At 42.2% G+C, this 19,783-nt stretch overlaps 1 protein-coding gene across 1 annotated transcript in view; it reads left to right on the top strand.

Moving 5' to 3' along the window:
* The window catches only part of LOC125017431 (receptor tyrosine-protein kinase erbB-4-like), a 292,157-nt gene that overhangs the window by 152,820 nt on the left and 119,554 nt on the right, over nt 1–19,783 (top strand). Inside the window, exon 3 of the mRNA XM_047600584.1 lies at nt 15,246–15,432. Coding sequence (XP_047456540.1) covers nt 15,246–15,432 — 187 coding nt within the window. The remainder of the gene's footprint in view (nt 1–15,245; nt 15,433–19,783) is intronic.

Genomic DNA, 19,783 nt, shown 5'->3' with positions numbered 1-19,783 from the left:
GATGTGTACATGTACAGTTTCTTTCTACAGCATTTGTACTTTTCCTGCTGAAAGGCCATTCAACTTCCTAAATAATCAGGCATCTCATAAATGGTTTAAGAAGGTTCATCAGAGTTGGCAAACAGAGATATCTGTTTTTTTTTTGTTTTTTGTTTTTATTGTTTTGTTTTTTCAAAAATGTTCAAATGTGACTTAGGCAATTATGCTATTAGGCAGTATGGCTAGTGATACAAGAAAAAGTTGATCACACCAGTTATATCAAGTGCAATCAAGCGTCACTGTTCAAATGGTAGACACATCTCTGTAATTAATTATCCTGTACTTTTCACAGTTTTAGTTTTCATAGCACTTTCGACACATGACCTGTGAGGCTTTTCACAGAGACAGTAGAGAAAATCTCTTTCTCCGACATATGTCTCGGCTTTGCTGCATTAAATGTCCCTTGAAATTCTACGGATGGAGTTTTACTTTCCACAAAAGCAATATGTCACTTGTCAATTATTGTTGAACATGATCGGCAAACAACATGCAGCGATTCACATAATTTCCAAGGGCTCTGCTCTAATTCCGCCCTAAGACTAAGCATCTTAATTAAACATGGTTATGTGGATTTGTTCAAGTCTTAGAAATGCTGACGGTCTTGCTGCCAAATAAAACTACATGGACAGGATGCAGACACTTGGTTGCTGTGTGCGTGTGTGTGCGTGTGTGTGCGTGTGTGTGCGTGTGTGTGTGTGTGCATGTGTGTGTATGTGTGTGTGTAAGCACGAGAGACAGAGCACAGCCAAGTGGGTCAGAAAACTGATTTCTTAGTTCCATGTGGAGACAGCAAGACCTTTATCTTCAATTTCAGAGATTTCCTCTGTGGTCAGAATAAGAGGCCACATCACCTATTTCTCCTCCATTCATGTACTTGTTTTATTGGGCCATCACTTAGCTCAGACAAGACAAGAGACTATATTAAGAGGGTATTTTTAAGCAAATATTGGCAGATATTACCCAGTCAATCTTCCATTCTCTGCTTTTATCCACACACTGATTTTATCCAAACAAATAGCCTGTCATTTGGAGTGCTTTTATAATAGAGAAATTGAATACTGTAATATTGTTTACATTGGTGATGTTATGCTGCTGTATACCATTGGGGCTGAGTTATATTGTGAGCAAGGACAAAAAGGAAACGAGTGAAAAGTCTGCATCTTCTCATTCAGTTTATACGACATCAGTGATAACTGAACTTATGTGATTAATTTCCTACTAAACACAAGTGAGTTTGTGAGTGAATCTAAGAAAGAGATCCTACGCAGAAGTGGTTCACATTATTGTCAATATCTTAACAAGCTTCATGATCCAAATGTCATTCTGGAGAGAACTAAAAGTTCCTTCAATGCCATCATGGAATAAAAAGAAATAAAATGAAAAAGTTATCTTTGCTGTGCAGTTTAATCAAGTATCATGCCTCAGGAATTACCTCCTAACAGAGCTCACATCAGTGCATCCCATAGTTCAAATAGCAGACACGTTGCGGCATCAGCTATTCAGATGAAAGTGCGTGAATCAGGCCTTCATGGTTGAACTGCAGAAAAAGAACCAGTACCGAGAGACCGCCAAGAAAATTAAAGGAACGGACAGGAGAATGTCAGAATCTGTGAAAATTATAGATTTGTGGTTGCCTTCGTGAGGTACAGAGAAGGTGAAGTCTTATAATCTGTATGTGTGCTTTCCACCTTGACACATGAGTGGGAGCAGGAGGTGTGATGCTGATGTCAGGTCTTAGCTGGTGACGTTCACCTATTCACAAAGTAAGGAAACAGTTAACCAGCAACCCACACCATTCTGTAGAGACAGGATCATATCAAACATAAGTGAGTGGATGAACAGTGACGTGACCTAAACCCAACATGGGTGGTTCGAGATGGTTTAGACCACAGATGAGTGAAGGAAAAGCACCAAGAAGGTGTCAGCATGTGTGGAAAGTCACTCCAGACCAGTGGTTCCCAATCTTTTTTTCCTTGGAGCACCCCCTACTTGTATCTAAGAAAGGCCTAACCTTAACCGTAACCCTAGCCCCCCTCCACCAAGTGAACAAGTGAAAACTGACGGTGAGCTCAGATCAGACAAGTCTTAGCGCACCCCCTGTGATCTCTGGCGCCCCCCTTTTATGGGGTGCGGACCCCAGATTGGGAACCACTGCCCTAGACGGTCGGGAAAAACTACCTCATGATGCTGGTTGAGAGGTCGCTACTTTGAAGAACAGGGATTCCTTTGGTTTGACTTTTTGACTTTTTTTCTCTCTTGCTCATCTTCTGTAACAACTTGCCCTCTAGAGGTTGGCGGGGGTTGCTGGAGCCTATCCCAGCTGTCATCGGGCGAGGGGGGTAGTACACCCTGGACAGGTCACCAGCCTATCACAGGGCTAACACACAGAGACAGACAACAATTAACGCACACACACCTACAGCAAATTTGGAATCACCAATTAACTTAACAAGAATCTGATAGTGGGAGGAAACCAGAGTACACGCAGACATAAACTTTTTTCTCTCAACACTTATACAGTATTTTTCTAACTTAACTAACAAAGTCTCGAATACCTAACGTTTTGCATTAGTAAATCTTACTCCAAAGAAAATATACATTAATTTCCAATGTACCTTAATTACCAATAGTTCAGTGTGTGTGTTGCAAATTCAATAAAGTACAGTCAGTTTTATGACTTTGAGGTTTGAAGTACTGTTTTTACTTAAATGCTGTAAGTAACCCCTGAACCCTATAGTCAATGAGAAGTGACAGTGTTCATTATTTAAATTTTTTCTAGACAGCATCTGTTCAGATAGATTGAAGGTCGTCAGCTTTCATATTCTCATAATTGTCCCTAACAAAAAAATTTTTTTTCCTGGTTCCATACATATGCAAAATAAGGCCTAGACCAGTACAAGAGAGACACACATTCTCAGACTGAGACCTCTACCTTAACGGCCACTGCTTCTTCGTCTCCTGTCCTCCTAAATTTATAGAGCCGCGAGGCCCATCAACCTTTATTAGCTAATAATGTGGTTAGGGCCATTAAGTGTGGCTGAGGCTCCCCCACAGCAACACTTAACAGTCTCAGTGGGGTACTGCTGGAGGATTGAAGTAACAGGACCGCTGTGTGACAACTCTCCTGCACCGGTGTCTGACTAGACTTCTAATTTGACCAGCACAGCAGCCCCAGAGGGTGATTGGTATGTCATTTAAATCCAGCCAAAAAGGCAAAAATGACTCCTGGTAAAACATCGTCATTAGCGAAAATAAAAGTGCTATTATAGGGGTAAGTCTGCCTTTTCTCCCCAAGCTTTTGTTTCAGTTAAACGAGTGATGTTACTGCTTTCACGTTGCACTTTGAAGAAGAAAAAAAAATCCACCAAAGTACGTGAACAGTCACTTGTGTCACACAAGTTAATAAAATGAGAGAAGTTATAATAGGAATTCAAACGAGATTATTTAACTCGTTTGAATTGAAATATGTAGAAATGAATTATGTAGTGCCCTGCAAACAAACCCCCCCACTCCTCCCAAGAACATTGTTTTAGAACATCAAACCAGACATAGGTGTACACTTGCAGTTTGCCGCGGTCCACTTGGATGAATTAGTGTTGCTGAAGTGTACCTGAGGGGTGAGAAACATCAGTTACGCCATGGCACTCTTGACTGAGCCTTAAATGAAGTTGCTGTCGTTAAAACTTGTGCATGCATTGTAAAAAAATATAGCCTGTGGGGAATAAACAGTCTTTGTAAACCTTAAATTGGAGCAGAGTTCCCAAACCTTTTAAGTAGATTTTTTTTTTTTTAATCAGATCTGATTCTACAAATGCAGTCGTTACGACCGAGTGACGACTGAATCTGCAGCTAAGGCTGCCTTTTCAGTCATTTAGATTAGAGTTTAGTCTTAGGGTGAAATATGAAATTACTAAAATGGCTGCCGAGTGGTGAGACTTGCCTATAAGTTCCTTTGTGAAACCAACTAAGACTCGAGATAATTCCTTGGCTCTTGCTTGTGGATCCCAAAGATGTCTGAACCTCATTTTGAGATTCACTGTTCAGTTCACTGCAAAATAGACAGTGCAAGTGCCCTATAGAGAATGTAGACTGGAGATGATGTAAAGCTCCTGCAGGCGCTGTTCAGATTGTCACAATGGAGTCTGGCTACTCCCATGGAGTAACCAGGGCCATGGGCCATGGATGTTTTTTTTTTTTTTTTTGTTGTTGTTGTGCTGTGCGAGGTCCAGACTCCTAGAGAATGGTTAAAGGATGGCAGCTGTAGATCAAAGCAGAAAAATAAACAACTGTGAGAGAGACAGAGAGAGAGAGAGAGGGTGAACCCTCTATTTTATGTTCTCTCCTTGCTCAAGGCAAAAAAAAAAAACAACCAAAAAACAAACTGACTGTTGTTGAACTAAAAGTTGATAAACGGAAAAGGGGTGTACAGTGTGCTCTCCACTTATTATTTGAAGCAGAAATGCAACGTATGGTCTATTCTGATGAGTGACGTGGACAGAACTCCTCCTTGATATACTTATTTTTGTAGTGTGCACTCAACATGCAGGGACCAAACCGGGCTTCTTACTGAGTCTGCAGCCTCTTTAATTGTGTTGTGTTGAGTTGTCACGCGGGAGGAAGAGAAGCACTAAATAAAAAATCCAGATTATAATTCTGCTCCCTGTTGGGGTAAAACACGTCTGAGTGTTGCTATCACTGCACACAAACACTCATGCACACTGGTGCATGTTATTGTTGATATCTCCAAAGAGGGACTCTGTTTTCAACCAGTCACACACAAGTATCTCTGCAATTAAAGTGTTTGTACCTCGGCTCTGAAGAGAGCTTTACCCATGAGGTGCTTTCACCTCTCATATCCTCATAGCTCTCAAAGTCAAAGAACGTTTGGATGGCAACGTCATCTCTCCAGGAGTGAAGGTCTTATGCGTAATATGTGTGACGCATTCCATTCCTTTACAGAATATGGTCAAGTACATGTTCTATGAAATTGCATTTCTTATTATATGTCAATTGTAGGCAGCTGAACTTCAATATTGATTTTATGTATTTCCTTAAAAACACTGTGATTACAGAAGTCAGAGTGGATATACAGACAATAAAGCTTCAAGGAGAAACACTTCTTAATGCTTTGACATACACATATCGCGTTTAAAATTACTGACAGGAGAATTAAATAAGGTTGACTGTCTAGTAACAATACAATGTTTTGCTGGGAAAAGTTTTGATCTGGCATTAGTGTGGATGTTACTTAGACATATACCACCCACTGAGACCAGACCAGGTACCCCCACCCCATAATAATGCATCAGTTTTGTATAGCGCTTTATCATAGACACTCAAAGATGCTTTACAATGGATACAATATTCATTCCCTCACACGGTCACACCCTGGCGGTGGTAAACTACCTTGGTACTCACAGCTGCCCTGAGACAGACTGACGGAAATGTGGCTGCCAATCTGGCCTGCGGCATCTCTGACCACCACCAAACATACTCACTCGCATTCACACACCAGTGGAGTTCACACTGAGAGCAAGGTCACAACGGACGGACTAGGGAATTGAACCAACCTTTTAGGTTAGTGGACGACCACTCTGTCTCCTGAGCGACTCCCACCACATAGCAATGACACTCCTTGATGGCAGCAGCCATCCTCAGCAGGACGCAGCCTGGCACAGGAACACACACAAAAACAACTTAAAATGAGAAACAGCACAAGTTGTTGACCTGGCCTCCAAATGCTGTATCTGTGAAACAAGCCTGATCCACAGAGACCCCTAAACCCAACACATAGGACTCAAAGGCCCCCATTAACAACACTATGTTACAGGACACCACAGGACACCCCCAGAAGACCCATATCCATTCTCCGATGAGTCAGAACTGTTTTGGAGGCACAAGGGAGACCTACACAATATTGAGAAGGTGGTCATAATGCTATGCCTGATCGGTGTATGTGCTACATGTCCTCTCTTGCAACCTCTGTGACAGGCTGAGCTCCCTCACATGGAAACTTTCACAAACTCTGGAAACTTTCACAACCATGCAAAATTTGCTTCCACTGCTGTGAACCTTTACAAGCACCAATGAGATTTGGCTCCCAGACCTGATTAAGCAGCTAACCAAGGACTACATGAATCCAGGACTAGCACCCCCCTCCCAACCACCTCCACCACCACCACACATACATCAGCTCATAGTGGGGGAGCGTAGGGAAGTGATTACTCCCGGATTAAGACTTGCCTCACTGCAGATATGTGTGCCATAATTAAATAATGGCTGCCTCACCCGAACAGTCCCAATGCAGACGGGCCTCCCGGCCTCGTCAGATCGGCACAATATTAACCATGACACAGGCGTAACCAGGCCAGTAATTAATGCACTGAATCAATTACAAATTAGTCAATTTGGAGAATTCCCCACAGGAGTCCACTCATTACCAGTGCAGTGATGGAGTCACGAGTTCTTCTCATGGGAAGTGGTGTCACTTCACTGTTCTCTTTTTATATCTGTCTTTATCTGTTTTCTCAAGGTAGGATTTGGAAGACAAATGGAGTATGAAATTGATGCGGCCTGCCACTCGGCATTGCTTTGCAAATGATTGCCAATGAATGACAGTGGATTATCGGTATAACCCATCTGACTCTGAAGCTTATCAAGGCACTTTTGGAAGGTGGCTGTTGGGTACTGTTAGTTGACATGGTGTTTGCAGCAGGCTATCTTCAAAATAGAGCTGTATAAGCCGTTGTGGTTCTTATTTTGCCCATTTGCCACAACATATTGCTGTGGGCTTTTTGTAAATGTTTATTGTGTATCACCATTTGGCTACAGAAGTGGAAATGGTCATCAGGTGCTGCATCCACTGCCTCTGGATAGTTATGGATAAATACTGGCTCTTTCTCCTCACTCTGTGTTAATGGTTCTCCCAGCATTGTGTCAGGTGTACATCACACTTTCACCCAGTGAGGTGAAATGTAAAGGAGCTGCCATAATGAAATGCAATTGTGTGTGCGTGTGCATGTATACAGAAATAAATACATGATCTGGTCCCACATACAGTACAGGCTAGTAGGGTCTTTAAATGAATGCTTTGAAAGTATAATTCAAATATATTTCATCCACCACATTAATATACATGAGGAGGACAAAATATTAGGAACACTTCTGCACACCTCTGCAATAAACATGAAGTCACATTTTTGACAATGTTGACACAAAAGGTGTATGGAGTGTAAACTCCAATGGACTGTGTCCATCCATAGAGTCCCGAAGCTGGGCACAGATGCACTGTGGTCCGTATGCACCCAGGTCTCCAAAGCACTTCTCCTGAAGTGTTCGGTGAGTGTCATATGATTTAGAAGGATCGCACAGTCATCCTGAAATTTCAAGGGAAGCATCGGATTAAGAGCAATAAAGCGACTGTCAGACTAATGGCTGCTCTCCAAAGCGACCCTCATGCATCAGTGTCAATGACCGATGGAATCTGTCTAAAACAGAACTGAGATTTGGCCTGAAATAAAAAATAAGTAAACCACTTGCTTGCCTTTGGTTGGGGTTCAATTTACAGTGCAGAGATTGAATCACTTTGAAAAAAATAACTAAACTAGATGCCATCCTGAGTCAGAAATGTTGCTGAGCTCGTTTGTTACATTCTGCTCCCACTTGCCATTCCATTCAAAAGGTCATTTTCGCAGTCGACTCATTCTGACATTTGATTGATGCCCCTTGGAAGGCATTATTCTAGATCACCCACACCTGCAGCAGATTTTTTTGTGTAAAAAGCCAAATGCTTTGATTTAATCTCACAATGTTTTCCAAACACAGTAAAGCAGACACAGCACCATTATTACATCTGTATCCAAACCGACCAAAATACATGAATAAAAACTGGAACATCTTAAATACATCAGCCAGAACAGAAGGCTGCTTGAACTATGAATTGATGTCATGGCCAGTAAAGCACTCTGCCATAATATTAAAAGCAGGACTAAGGAAACGTTCATGTAACTTCTATCCAGACCTGATATCGAGTGATCCGACCACAGGTATCCAGCATTCAGTATGTGAGTTGAAAATCCTCAGATTTTTAATTCTCAGAGTGGTGGATCCAAAGTTTGAGATTTTCTGTCTTAAACTTACATTAGAGGCCAAAACTCTTAAGTAAATAACCATTTGCTTTGCTGCTTTCATGTAGAGTAGTGGTGTCTGGTCTCATCAGCTTCTCTGCACAGCGATTGGTAAAGACTCCTACTCCCCAGCGCGTCCTACTTCAAGAGGTTTGCACAGAGGATCAAAGTTGGGACTTTTCTCAGCAAACAATAAAGGGAACTTTAGCTGAAGCAGTTGAAGTGTTACATTCCTGACACAGAAGCTGTATTTTGTCAAAAGTTAACTATAGCTTGTGGTTGTGTGTGTGCGACGGAGAGAAAATAGGATAAAAAGAATACATTTACTATTTACTGATATGCAGAACAACATCACTGTGATATAATGGATTAAAGAAGTTAGATACGAACATACAGTACATCTTTAAACTGTAGTTCTGCAGTAGTGTACACTTGAAGACTCTCTCCATAAATTAAATATGTATTTATTTGTTTTACATCAGTCTAACATTCTAATTTAAAGAAGATTGTGCATAAAAGTAAACATTTTTGTAAATCAATGTGCATTATACACCTCAGATTTACAAAAGGAGAATTGGAATGGAGAACATTTTGCTAAATGACTCCAGACATCAGGCAACATTACCTGAATGTTAGGCAGTAGACTCTATATTCATTTTCAGCAATATCATTAAGCACAGTTTTATTGTAGTTCCAAATTATGCTATGATGCTTGAAAAAAAATAAAATAAATAGTCAATAGACATTATGATACTCATTACACGTGTATCTTTGGATTAAATCATCAATAGGCAATGACATGGCATCAGAGTATTAGCTTTTCTGTTTACCGCTGTGGTAGAAAACGCTGATGGTTTAAGGAAATATTTAGCATAAATGAAAATGGAATTGAACAGCTCAATTATTATAAGAGGAAGTTTATTTTTTTATTATTCGTAATTCTTTTGGCCCTGTACACATGATGACATAGGCTATTGTGGCAACGCCATTGAAATGCAAGCGGGAATAGAATGCCTCTCACACGTAGCCGTGGTAACACGAGCCAAAGCATGCCTGAAGGGGAAAGCGCCACTTTACAAGAAGCTTTATGTCTCCGCAGTAAACCCAACACATGGGGCCATTGATAACTGTTTTCGGAGCATAACAAGATATTAGGGGAAGATTAAACAATAACCTTGATGAAGTACAGGGCATGGCTGTAAACCGACAGAGACACATACAGTACACCGGAGAGCATTTTGTCGTCGACCTGCTGGTTTCTCTACGACACATTTACCCACACAGAGACTCCTAAAGGGACTGTCAAAGCTCTACTCCGAGCTAAAGTGGACTTTGCAGGAGACTATTTTCTGTGTTTATTCTGTCTTCGACTCAGGGACAATGTTTATTTGGGAAGCTGTTGGAGGACTGGCCTTGTTGAAATAACCTGGAATTATTCTTTAAGGTGCATCTATGCGAGCTGAATGTTAACAGGATCAACTGGTTTTCTCTGCCTGGTAAACAAATGGCCGTCCTGTAAATGGACCCAAATAAAATAATGCCCCCTCTCTATTAAAATGAGGGAACCCCACTGCCACATGTATAGATATTCAGATGTTACAGAATTTTTTTTTTTTTTTTTTTTTAGTTTATCTTTCTCTGTTCACATGATTGTCTCCTGATCATGGTGTTTTCTGTCAATGATGCAGGCACCGTGCAGGGCTTTCTTGTCATCATGCTTGACAAGTAGACTGTCATCCTGTCACAACCGATGACACTCAAACATCAACTGAGTACTGCACATTGCCTCTGTGTACATGACATGCACACTCTGAACAGTGACTTCTCAAAGTCACCTATTCATGCCAACCTCATTAGCAAGCGGCAACTACTCCGTGTCTGAGGCAAAAGTCAAACCTTTACATAAACTGTCGTGCGAGACAATGCGAGATAATTCTAAGAATTTTGCATCTTGTATTTATTCACTGGTGGCTTCTTTGCCGTGATACGCATATTTTAATAAACTGAAAATTGTTACCCTTATCATACAGTGCATAGTTTCGATGTTCATTTTCCATATTGAAATCTTCGGTGAAACCCGTGTTCCTAGAAAGCGGCAGGCGCTGACCCTCTGCCGAATCGAGAGGAGTGCATGGAACGCCAACAGAGAGGTTTCGAATGTTTCATGTCACTCGTTCTTTAATGCCTTTTTACCACAGTCAACAACAGAAAAAAAGAGAGAAATCCTTTATACGGCCACACAAACGCGCACACACACAAACACGCACAGATTTGTTTCATGGGAGCATAAGAAGTGTGGTGTAAAAAACAGAAGGGATAGCTTCTCTTCATCTTCAAAGATGACTCATCATAATCATCTTGTCCGGGCAATAAAAGATACTTCTGTGACTTGCACACTCACACTCTGGCGCATACACGCTTTGCTACACACACATACATCAAAGGCAGCATCACCCGCAGGTGTTTGAAGTGGCTCATATTGAGTTTGAGCCACTCCACGGGGATTGAGGTGATACTGGGGAGCTGGCAGGTGGGAGGTGGGCACTTTGGCAACTTAAACCAAAGCGTGGCAATGCTGCCGAGTTAGAGCATGGAGAAGAAAAAAATAAAAAAATAAAAAAATCTTACAAGTTTCATCAGAGAGACTGCTCCTACTGGGAAATATTGTGCTCACGCAGTGCCAATATGATGACATAATACAGTAATATCATAACCGTCTGTAAGTGATGTGCGTCATATATCCATGGGGTTAACACTCATTTATAATTTTGTCAAAGCGGCAGCGAAGCCTTCACTTTCCAAAATGAGACGATTGCTGGTAATACTTTCTTTAGGATGTCAGTTACACTGAGGATGATCTCCTGGGAAAACTCCCAGAAAGATTTTCTTACTTACACTTGTAGACACTCCATCCGGATTGTGTGTCTGTTTGCAGATGTGGATGTGAGCTCAGAGAGAGGATTTAGAGAAGTGATATGGAAATGGAGAATGGCGGAGGGAGGGGTTAGCGATGCAAACCTTAAGCCTTCCCTGTGTGCTCCTGTGTATCTGACTTCAATGACCACAGCCCCGAGGATCACATTTGCCTCAATATGTATGGAAATTAGAGGCAATCATGCTAACGTGTGTTCAGTCTCTTCAAACACGCTAACGCTGTCCACTGGCCCGACAATCCCACCTCAGCCTTTACTCCCCTTTGCTGTCTTTCTGTATCTTCTGACCTGGAACAGGTAGGGTTTTAATTATGCATTAAAATATACCTAGCCAGAGCCCAGTCCACTTGACTGCCTCTCCTGGACTCCTTCTTCAGGCTCCCTTTCTTCCCCTACCCTTTCTCCTTCCTTCCTTCACTGATTCCACCCCAGAAACCTCCCTCTCGCCCTCCCTTAGGAGTCAGGGATTGAAGGACTTGATTTCAAAACCGCGCACGTCTCAGTGACTCAAGTGAGGGGTTTGTTCCGCTGCCACACTTCCGTTCACAAATGCTCCAGCTTGGGGAACGGGGAGAAATCCTTGTTAATCTAGTGAATCCGGCTCTCTCGGTCTCTTTTGTTCACTGTTGCTGAGATCCTGACGGAACTGATCTCTCGGGAGGCGCGTGAGGCGTGGGGGTTGGATGAACTGGCAATGGCGGCCCTCGTGTCACCTATAAGTAGTATTGACATAAACTGCCCTGAACTGAAATCAGGACAGGATGGTCATGTGCGCCCCCTACACCCGTACCAAGATGTTTGAGGATCTATTTTTATTTGGAGGAATCCAGGACAACAATGGGTCATGCTGTTATATATAGCAGGTAATTTACTGCTCTAATTGCACTGCAGCTAAATGCAGGTTTTAGTGCGGAGGAATAAATTTAGTGCTTGCGCAGACAATTAAAATACTATTACATTGGCACCTGTGTCATTGCTACTGTCGTCCACGGCGAGGATTGGTTGTGTATTAACACCTATTTGAGCGTCATATTTCGTCTCTGTTCCCTTTGGGGGACTGAGGGGATATGTTAAATCTTGACGTAATCCAGGGGCCCCGTCTCCCTCAAGTGGGCTTACTTCGCACTCGGCCTCTGCCGGCGGTGTTACCAGAGGGGCGCTTGTTTTGTTGATCTGTGTTTAATGAAAGTGACCACGCACAGCCGATTTGGCCATTAGCTCAGCAAGAGCCTGTAATCACTACAAGTTGTACCCCCCGCCACCCCTTTCATGCGGTTCATTATTGAACAAACAATCTGTGGGGAGAAAAGCGTGTGTGTCTGCCATCTTCTCTCGCCGTTGTTTTATTTCCCTCTGCAAGGCTGCACTTTGCAGTAAGTATTGATCTCGTGGCTGGAAAATAACAAACCGACAACGGTGCGAGAGGGGTAATAAACAGCCTGAGAAGAAAAAAAAAAAAGGGTATAAAAGCACCCAATAAGTATGTGCCCTGAAGTAATTGTTAGCTACTGTATATGCCTGGCCAGAGTTGGTTGCTCTTGTTCCCTTCTTGCTTTTTGATATGAAGAAAGAGTACCTGGATTGCAGATGGATAGGGAGGATATTGACAAAGCTATGTCACTGTGCCACACAGACTTAAGAATATCTAGTTGTGTGGCAGCACTGAAAAGACCTTCAAATCCCCAGCAGCGAGAAAAAGGGTCATTCAAAAAACCTTGTCTGTTCAGACTGAGGACACAGAGTACAACATACAAGACACACACATCAAAAAAAACATGTGTAAACCCATGTGCGGCCATAATGCATCAACTAATCATTATTCCCTCTTCAACTTTTTCATCTACACAAAGGAGCTTAATGCTGATCTTCTTTTCCGGTTAGTTCCCAAACTGATAAACACACACAGAGACGCACAGTGAATATAAAGTCCCCGTCAGTTACTCGTATAAATACGCGGAGACTAACCAGACTCGGGCCCGTCTGTTTCTATTAATGGTAATCAGCAGGGTAATGATGACAGAGCTCTGACTGCAGCTTACTTACTGGTGGCTGATGGCCATGCTCTCTGACAGCTGTCAGCAGCCATGAATACACTGCCAGGGCCCTCCTTAGGTCTTATTTCAGCTCAGTACATCAGCTGCAGCGGCACTTCACACACAGACTTGTTGATTATCGGCATCAGCGGGCCGGCATGGAAAGACTTCTCTGACCGCCTGTCCGCTAATGACAGCCACCACGATGGTGGATGGGAGAAAGAGGACACAGGCTGTCACTTTGATTCATGCAACAGAGGCTCCAACTGGGTGGCTCCTCGCCAAAGTCTCGGCAGTCGTTATATCCCCTCCTAAATGACATTTAAAGTGTGAAGCAATGGCTGTCCTTGTGGCTCCGTCACCTCAGAGGCCAGGCCCCGGACACGAACGCTGAACCTCTGTGCCAAGTTTCGCAGCGAGGTCGCAAGCCCTGGAGCAAATTCTCTCCGCTCAGATGTTCTAACTCCGCTCGCTGGCATCGCTGAATATGTGGAGAGTGACCTTGAAGACAGATGCTGTCAGTGATCTATGACTTTCCTTGCCCTTCATGTTTGTTTCTTTCCTGCTGTGTTCTCTAGCACAATCAAATATAGTTATTTCATTTCAGCGGGACCTGTCCGTAAATGTACACACACCGACGTCTGTGATGGAAGCCCTATATCCAGATATATAGTGAAAATACATCACAGTGCCACGTAGATCAACGTGCTGTTGTTTCTTAACGAAAACATATAAATTGGAAATGATAGAGAATGTAGGATGTGACCTTCAAGTTCAAATTCTGTCAAGTTCTAACCTGAAGACCACTCTGTCTGGTCCAGAAGAATTATATCGAAGTCACAGCGACTGCTCTTATTTTCATTTTTATTTGAGGGAGATTTTGTGTTTTTTTTGTTTTTAAATGTAATATTTGCTCTGATTAAAGAGAAGTCTGATATTTGGCAGCTTGTTTAATTCTTATACAGAGGTATAAAATAAATTTGTTCATAATTACATTCACATAAAAACATGTTGAAAAGTCATATACATAGAGCAGACATCAAAAAGTATCGATTTTGGTATCGCAATACTAGCTTTGGTAGTACTTGATATCGAATTGAAAGGAAAAATAATGATATCGCACGTCCCTAGCTTAACCCACCTATACAGACCCTATGCAGAGCCTAGCTCCGAAGCTGCCGTGCACCTCCCCAGAAATGTTCTGCATCTCTACGATTTTCAGATTGTTTTGGATCAATAAAGAATCGGCCTAAATTTCAGATAAACGTTCCAGCTGCCATTGTTGATTGTGAAGCAGGAAGTACAAACAAAAATTAACCCGACTGGCAAAAAAGACACAGGGCCGACAAGCGTTTGGGTGGCACTTTTACAGAGCAAGCCAGACTGACGTCCACACAAGTATAAAGGTCTCACACACGGCCGAGGGTCCCTGTGTAGGTCAGCGCAGTGCTGTAAGTCTGACTGAAAATAAAATAAAGTCACCATATAACACATACATTTAGGAAAATGGAACATTCCATTTTCTTTTTTTGTATCTACACAACTACAAATACAAAAAAAAATTAGATAATCTAAAAGTAGGTACAATTATATTTTGACAGACCTGAAGTTGACAGGTTATTGTCAGAAACAGCCTGTTATTAGAAAACCCTAAATATATGGAATCAAAGAGATTCAGAAGAGGCATATTTCCTTTGAAATACATTATTATGCCAGTCTAGAAGTTCTTGGTTGAAGTGAGCAGACTCTGAAACTCTTTAGATGATGCGCATGTGATGTGAAAGAAAACCAAATACACCATTCAGTTTTTCAACTTCAGCTAACAGCAGTGTTTGTCATCATCCTTCAAACTTTCTTTGTCATTATATTTTATGAATGTTTTTGGCTAAACGCTGACCTTCCCAGATTTACTTACCGGGGAAAATGAATCATGAAGTCTCTGTTATCCTTGTTCTACCTCACTTGTTGAGTCATTTTAAATTCAGCAAAAGAAACATCGTTATTTATTCATTTTCCTTTCATGTTAACAATGGATTTGTTTCCTTCATTCTTATTTATGCAACGTTAATGTTCACAGCTACTGCACACACTAACAACTCCTTCTCCATCCGCAGTCTATCCGAGAGGTGACGGGCTACGTGTTGGTGGCTCTCAACCAGTTTGACTACCTGCCTCTGGAGAACTTGAGGATCATCCGTGGAAACAAACTGTACGAGGACCGCTACTCCCTCGCGATCTTCCTCAACTACAGACGTGATGGAAACTTCGGCCTGCGCCAGTTGGGTTTAAAAAACCTCACAGGCAAGTGACTCATTCATTTAGCTATTACTTGCATTCAATCTGTGCTGTCTTTTCTGTTGTTGTTGTTGTTGTTAGCACAGTAAAAGAATCAAAAATCTTGTATTTAATGTTTTCTAATCCAGAATAAAAAGCAGCAGATTAGGGCAAGCCACTGTGTGACACTATTGACACGAGAAAAGAAGGTGACGGTCAAAAAGACTGGATTGTCTTTTGAATTACAAAGGTGACAGCTCAAAAGTGTATTCAATTGAATGCACAGAAACCTCAGAAACTGTGTTATTTACTTCATTCTCTTGTTTCACTTTTCAAGGTTAATGATTGCAAAAGGTTTTATAGCTAAATTCAACTGTGATCAGAGTCCCTTGTTGGGCTACCAGTAAGTCTTAGCTGTTTGTAATCAATAGTTCTTTTGTAACCTATTGTACTCTCTTCCTTTTGAAATTATGTTTACTGGCAAAATGCTTTAGGATTAGTTCTAATTAACCCAACAGTAAGCTGATACGAATTTCCATAGCAGTTCTAAGAAAGAATCTCACAAAGGGCATACCAGGTGGTACACAATAGCATACACAATAATACAATTGCAAACAGGAAACAGGTTGGGGGGTTCAATCCAGAGTTGAATAAATACATTGGCCACTGTACTTGTTTACAATTTTCTGTCACCTTCACACACTATGAGAATATTATATATATAATATATATTGTGCCTTTTCTTCTAATCCTAAGAACCCAACTGGTGCCGTTATCGCAATTAACCCTCTCACACTATGTGACGCTGACTCACGATGGCGTGAAAAAGACTTTATCCCTTCTGTCATTTCCAGCCATCACTCAGACTGAAAGTATACTACTCACATGATTTACAACCCACTCGGCAATCGGCTCAAGCCTTTTTCCCTCAGAAGCTGGAGAAGACAGTGAATGTGATTGCTTTTAAGTAGTGTACTAAGTAGAAAAACATTGTGTGGGCGGCTCTGTCTCTTATGAACAATGGATCCTTGTGCTGGGTTTTCTTCGGGACCCTGAGGTCAATATGAAATGAAGCTCTTGACTTGCAAAAAGAGATGTAGAGCTTTTCTACTAAAGGGCTAAGTGTGGTGCTCCGGGGCCAGCTCGTGGTGTGTGCAACACAAGATCAAAGGTGGATTTAACTTATTTTGAAGCTAAATCCAACCTTATAGATCTCTTGAGTGAATGGCAAAGGAAGGAAAGTGAAGCAATTCATGCTTCTTTTTTTTTTTTGAAAAACAGCAAATAGAAGTCGTGCCCCAGCGACCGTGCTTTCAAGTGATGCCAGAACGATGACGATGTTCTGAGTAACGTGGCAAATGCAGGTTAGCCTGACCTAAACGTGTCCCAGTTTTGTCCATCTTTGACCTTTCAGGCAATACAGATGCCTCCTCTAATTAGGTCTCTTTGATTTTTATAGTCACAAGTACTGGAAATAATTCTAAAGATGTCGTTTCAAACATGTTTTTAGCTTCTGTGAAATGTCTTGTCATGTCATGACTAAAATCACAAGCAAATACAGGCTTTAGTGAAAAGACTAAATCAGCCTCAGGAACATAGAAGGGAAATGTAATATAATTGATTTATTAGCTGGTGCAACAGATTGCCATGCGTGCCCCGTTTATGAGCGATGCTGGTAAAATGCGGTTCAAAATGGCTTTTACTGCATATTTGTCTCTGCAGATGAGCGTCAGTCACTCACCGCACCCCGAAGCTTCTTTTAGGCTAATCATGCTTTTAGTGCAACATAACCGATGAATATATATGATGTTGTCGACGTCAAGGACACTTCGACAGAAAAAAGAGACAGAAAATCTCATCAGTTTGCACCAGAAATGTAAAAATTCTCCCTATCTTCAAATATTAAAATGTATTTCATGACTGGAATTTATTTAGATTTCTAAGGAAGAAGCTTGGCACCGAGCTTGTGTCTCCACCTCTTCCAAACCTCCTTTCTAAATAATTCAGCCGTCTCTCCTTGTTCTCTTCAACTATTCCTTCCTGGTGAATCCCCGGAGTTGAGAGAAACAACACAGCCATCAGTCAGTAAGTGCAGCTACAGTATGTGCCTCTATGTTCCGTTGCGTTCCGTTCTCTGTTCTTTTCCGCGTGTTGCGCCACGCTCAGGGAATTGCATTTGTCCACCACCACCTTTTTGCCAAGCCGGTCCTTTTCATTGCCGTGCCAAGTTGAAGGCAGCGCCGAGGGAGCACGAGCTGGACTCTGTGAGGAGCTGCTGTTTGATGTGCCATCCATGGCCTCGAGCCATGAAGTGGAGGGGAAGTTATGCACAACAGTCTGAATCTGCTCCACTTCTAACTGTTTGTGTTTCGCCACAGTGTCAGTCTTTCAAACAAATAGAATATCAAAGAATCGGCTCAATTCCTCGTTAAATGGAAACCCCATACTTGTCTCCTTATCAGGATGAGTCTTTCACGTTTAGAGGCTACCTTGTGATTGCATCACACAGTTAGAGATCTTCTGCGCTTCCCTTGGTTCTTAGTCAGTCTTAAAGAACTATCTTCAGGGACGTGAAGTGGATTGACCCACACAAAACCTTCATCATCACAACAATATGAGTGTATATCACATGGAACAGGTGCTGCTTCAATGGCAATTGGTCGTCCCAATGAGTATTTACGAAGTTACCAAATAGAGAAATAAGTGTACAGTAACATAAGAACCTATCAATTGACCTGTTGAGGCTGATAAGGATAAGGACCAATGAAAACCTCCTCCTGAATGAACTCATCTTGGAGGGTCCATCACGTCACTACTGCACAGGCCGACCTGACAGCCAACCGAGCTCTTGCTGGGGGATAGAAACCTGTGCAAAGTCACTCGTGCCCCAGTTTGTTCTGCGCAGTTGTCATCATCCTACAGGGTGCTGCTGAGGAAGGAAATAAGCCTGAACCATCAGGATGAATCTCCTTTTACACATGGAGCGGCACAGATCAAACTCCTTCCTTCCTCCCTCCCTTTAAGTGCCTTGGCAAGTCCAAGGCCGGACGTCTCATTCATTACGAGACCTTTGATGTTGCTGTCATATTAGTTAATCGTTCCTCTGCCAGTAGCGCCTGGGAGAAGTGTAAAATGATCAATATAATCCATAAGCAACATATATAAGAGGATGAAACTTATTAAGTGCATAAGGGGCTAATCGAAAGAGGGCACGGTAAGACCCCTTCAGCGCTGGAGCCCACATGCGTTTCTATTTGGGTCGAAATTGCCTTGGGATGAAATCAGTTTGTCGCTGGTGTATTGTAGCATTGCGCTTATTGATTTTTTTTTCCCCCCTTGGTTCCCTCCCTGCAAGCTGTGAATGGACTCTCCGGATTTGAGTGGACTTGGAGGAGAGGGTGGAGGAGGTCTTTGGCTGAGAAGGGATAGGACTCCCTCTGATGCACCTATCAATCAAGCTTAGCTAAGTTATCCTCATGAATATGAAATATAAGGCACAGTCAAGCCGGGAAAAGTTGAGGGTTTGTACGTATGTGTGTGTGTGTGTGTGTGCACAGGAGTGTATAGAATAAGGAATATAAAAGGCACTCTCTGCCTCGTGTGGATTGTTAAGTTTCGTTGTTTGTTTGACTTTCTGGGGACAAATATAATAGTTTAAAGAGTGACAGTGTAGACTCACTTCCCCTGTGAAGAAAAAAAAAAAAGCCGGCCCTGAAAAGACTATCAATTTTTAAGGCTTTTTTGTGGGTATCCAAGTCAGCTTTCTGATTGCTGCCAGGAGAACATCAAATAAGCACATCCTTTTACGCTGTCTCACCATATCCAAGCGAGATAAAGGTTAAACAGAGCTGCCTTCTGACATTTTTAAGGTTCCCTATCTGTTTTCGGATCTGTGCTGACCCGCGGTGTCTTCCTTCTTGCTTAGGCAAACATTTTCAGTACTTTTGTCTGGAGTCACATGAACCCTGGGCTGCCTCCGTGCTTTCTCGTGGTAATTACGGCCCGCTTCCCTGGCAAAATAATAACAGCCTCAATAAGGAGCACAACACAGATGAGCTTTCTGATTTAACGCATTTCGCTGCCACCCCCTCCCTTCCTCTTGTTCCATCCAGTACCTATTTTTTTTTTTTTCAGACTTGCTTAGTGTTGATTCATTTTTCTAACCACCCTACGCCTGCACTGCGTCTGTCCAAAATGAAGCATCCAATCTGAGGCCCCATCTGCTGAATGATCCTCTCTCATCGCATGCATGTACACAAGCCTGCGTTTTACGCCAAGGCGTTATCCACTCCTTCATGGCCCATCTGCTCTCTCTTCTATCCCATTTTCCGTCTTCCTTCCATCTCTTTCTCCCCCTTTCTTTGGCTCTCCGTCGCTC

Source organism: Mugil cephalus, chromosome 12, assembly GCF_022458985.1.
Source record: "Mugil cephalus isolate CIBA_MC_2020 chromosome 12, CIBA_Mcephalus_1.1, whole genome shotgun sequence".
Taxonomy (NCBI): domain Eukaryota; kingdom Metazoa; phylum Chordata; class Actinopteri; order Mugiliformes; family Mugilidae; genus Mugil; species Mugil cephalus.
Note: the sequence above shows the minus strand (reverse complement) of the source record. Positions and strands in the feature narration are given on the sequence as shown.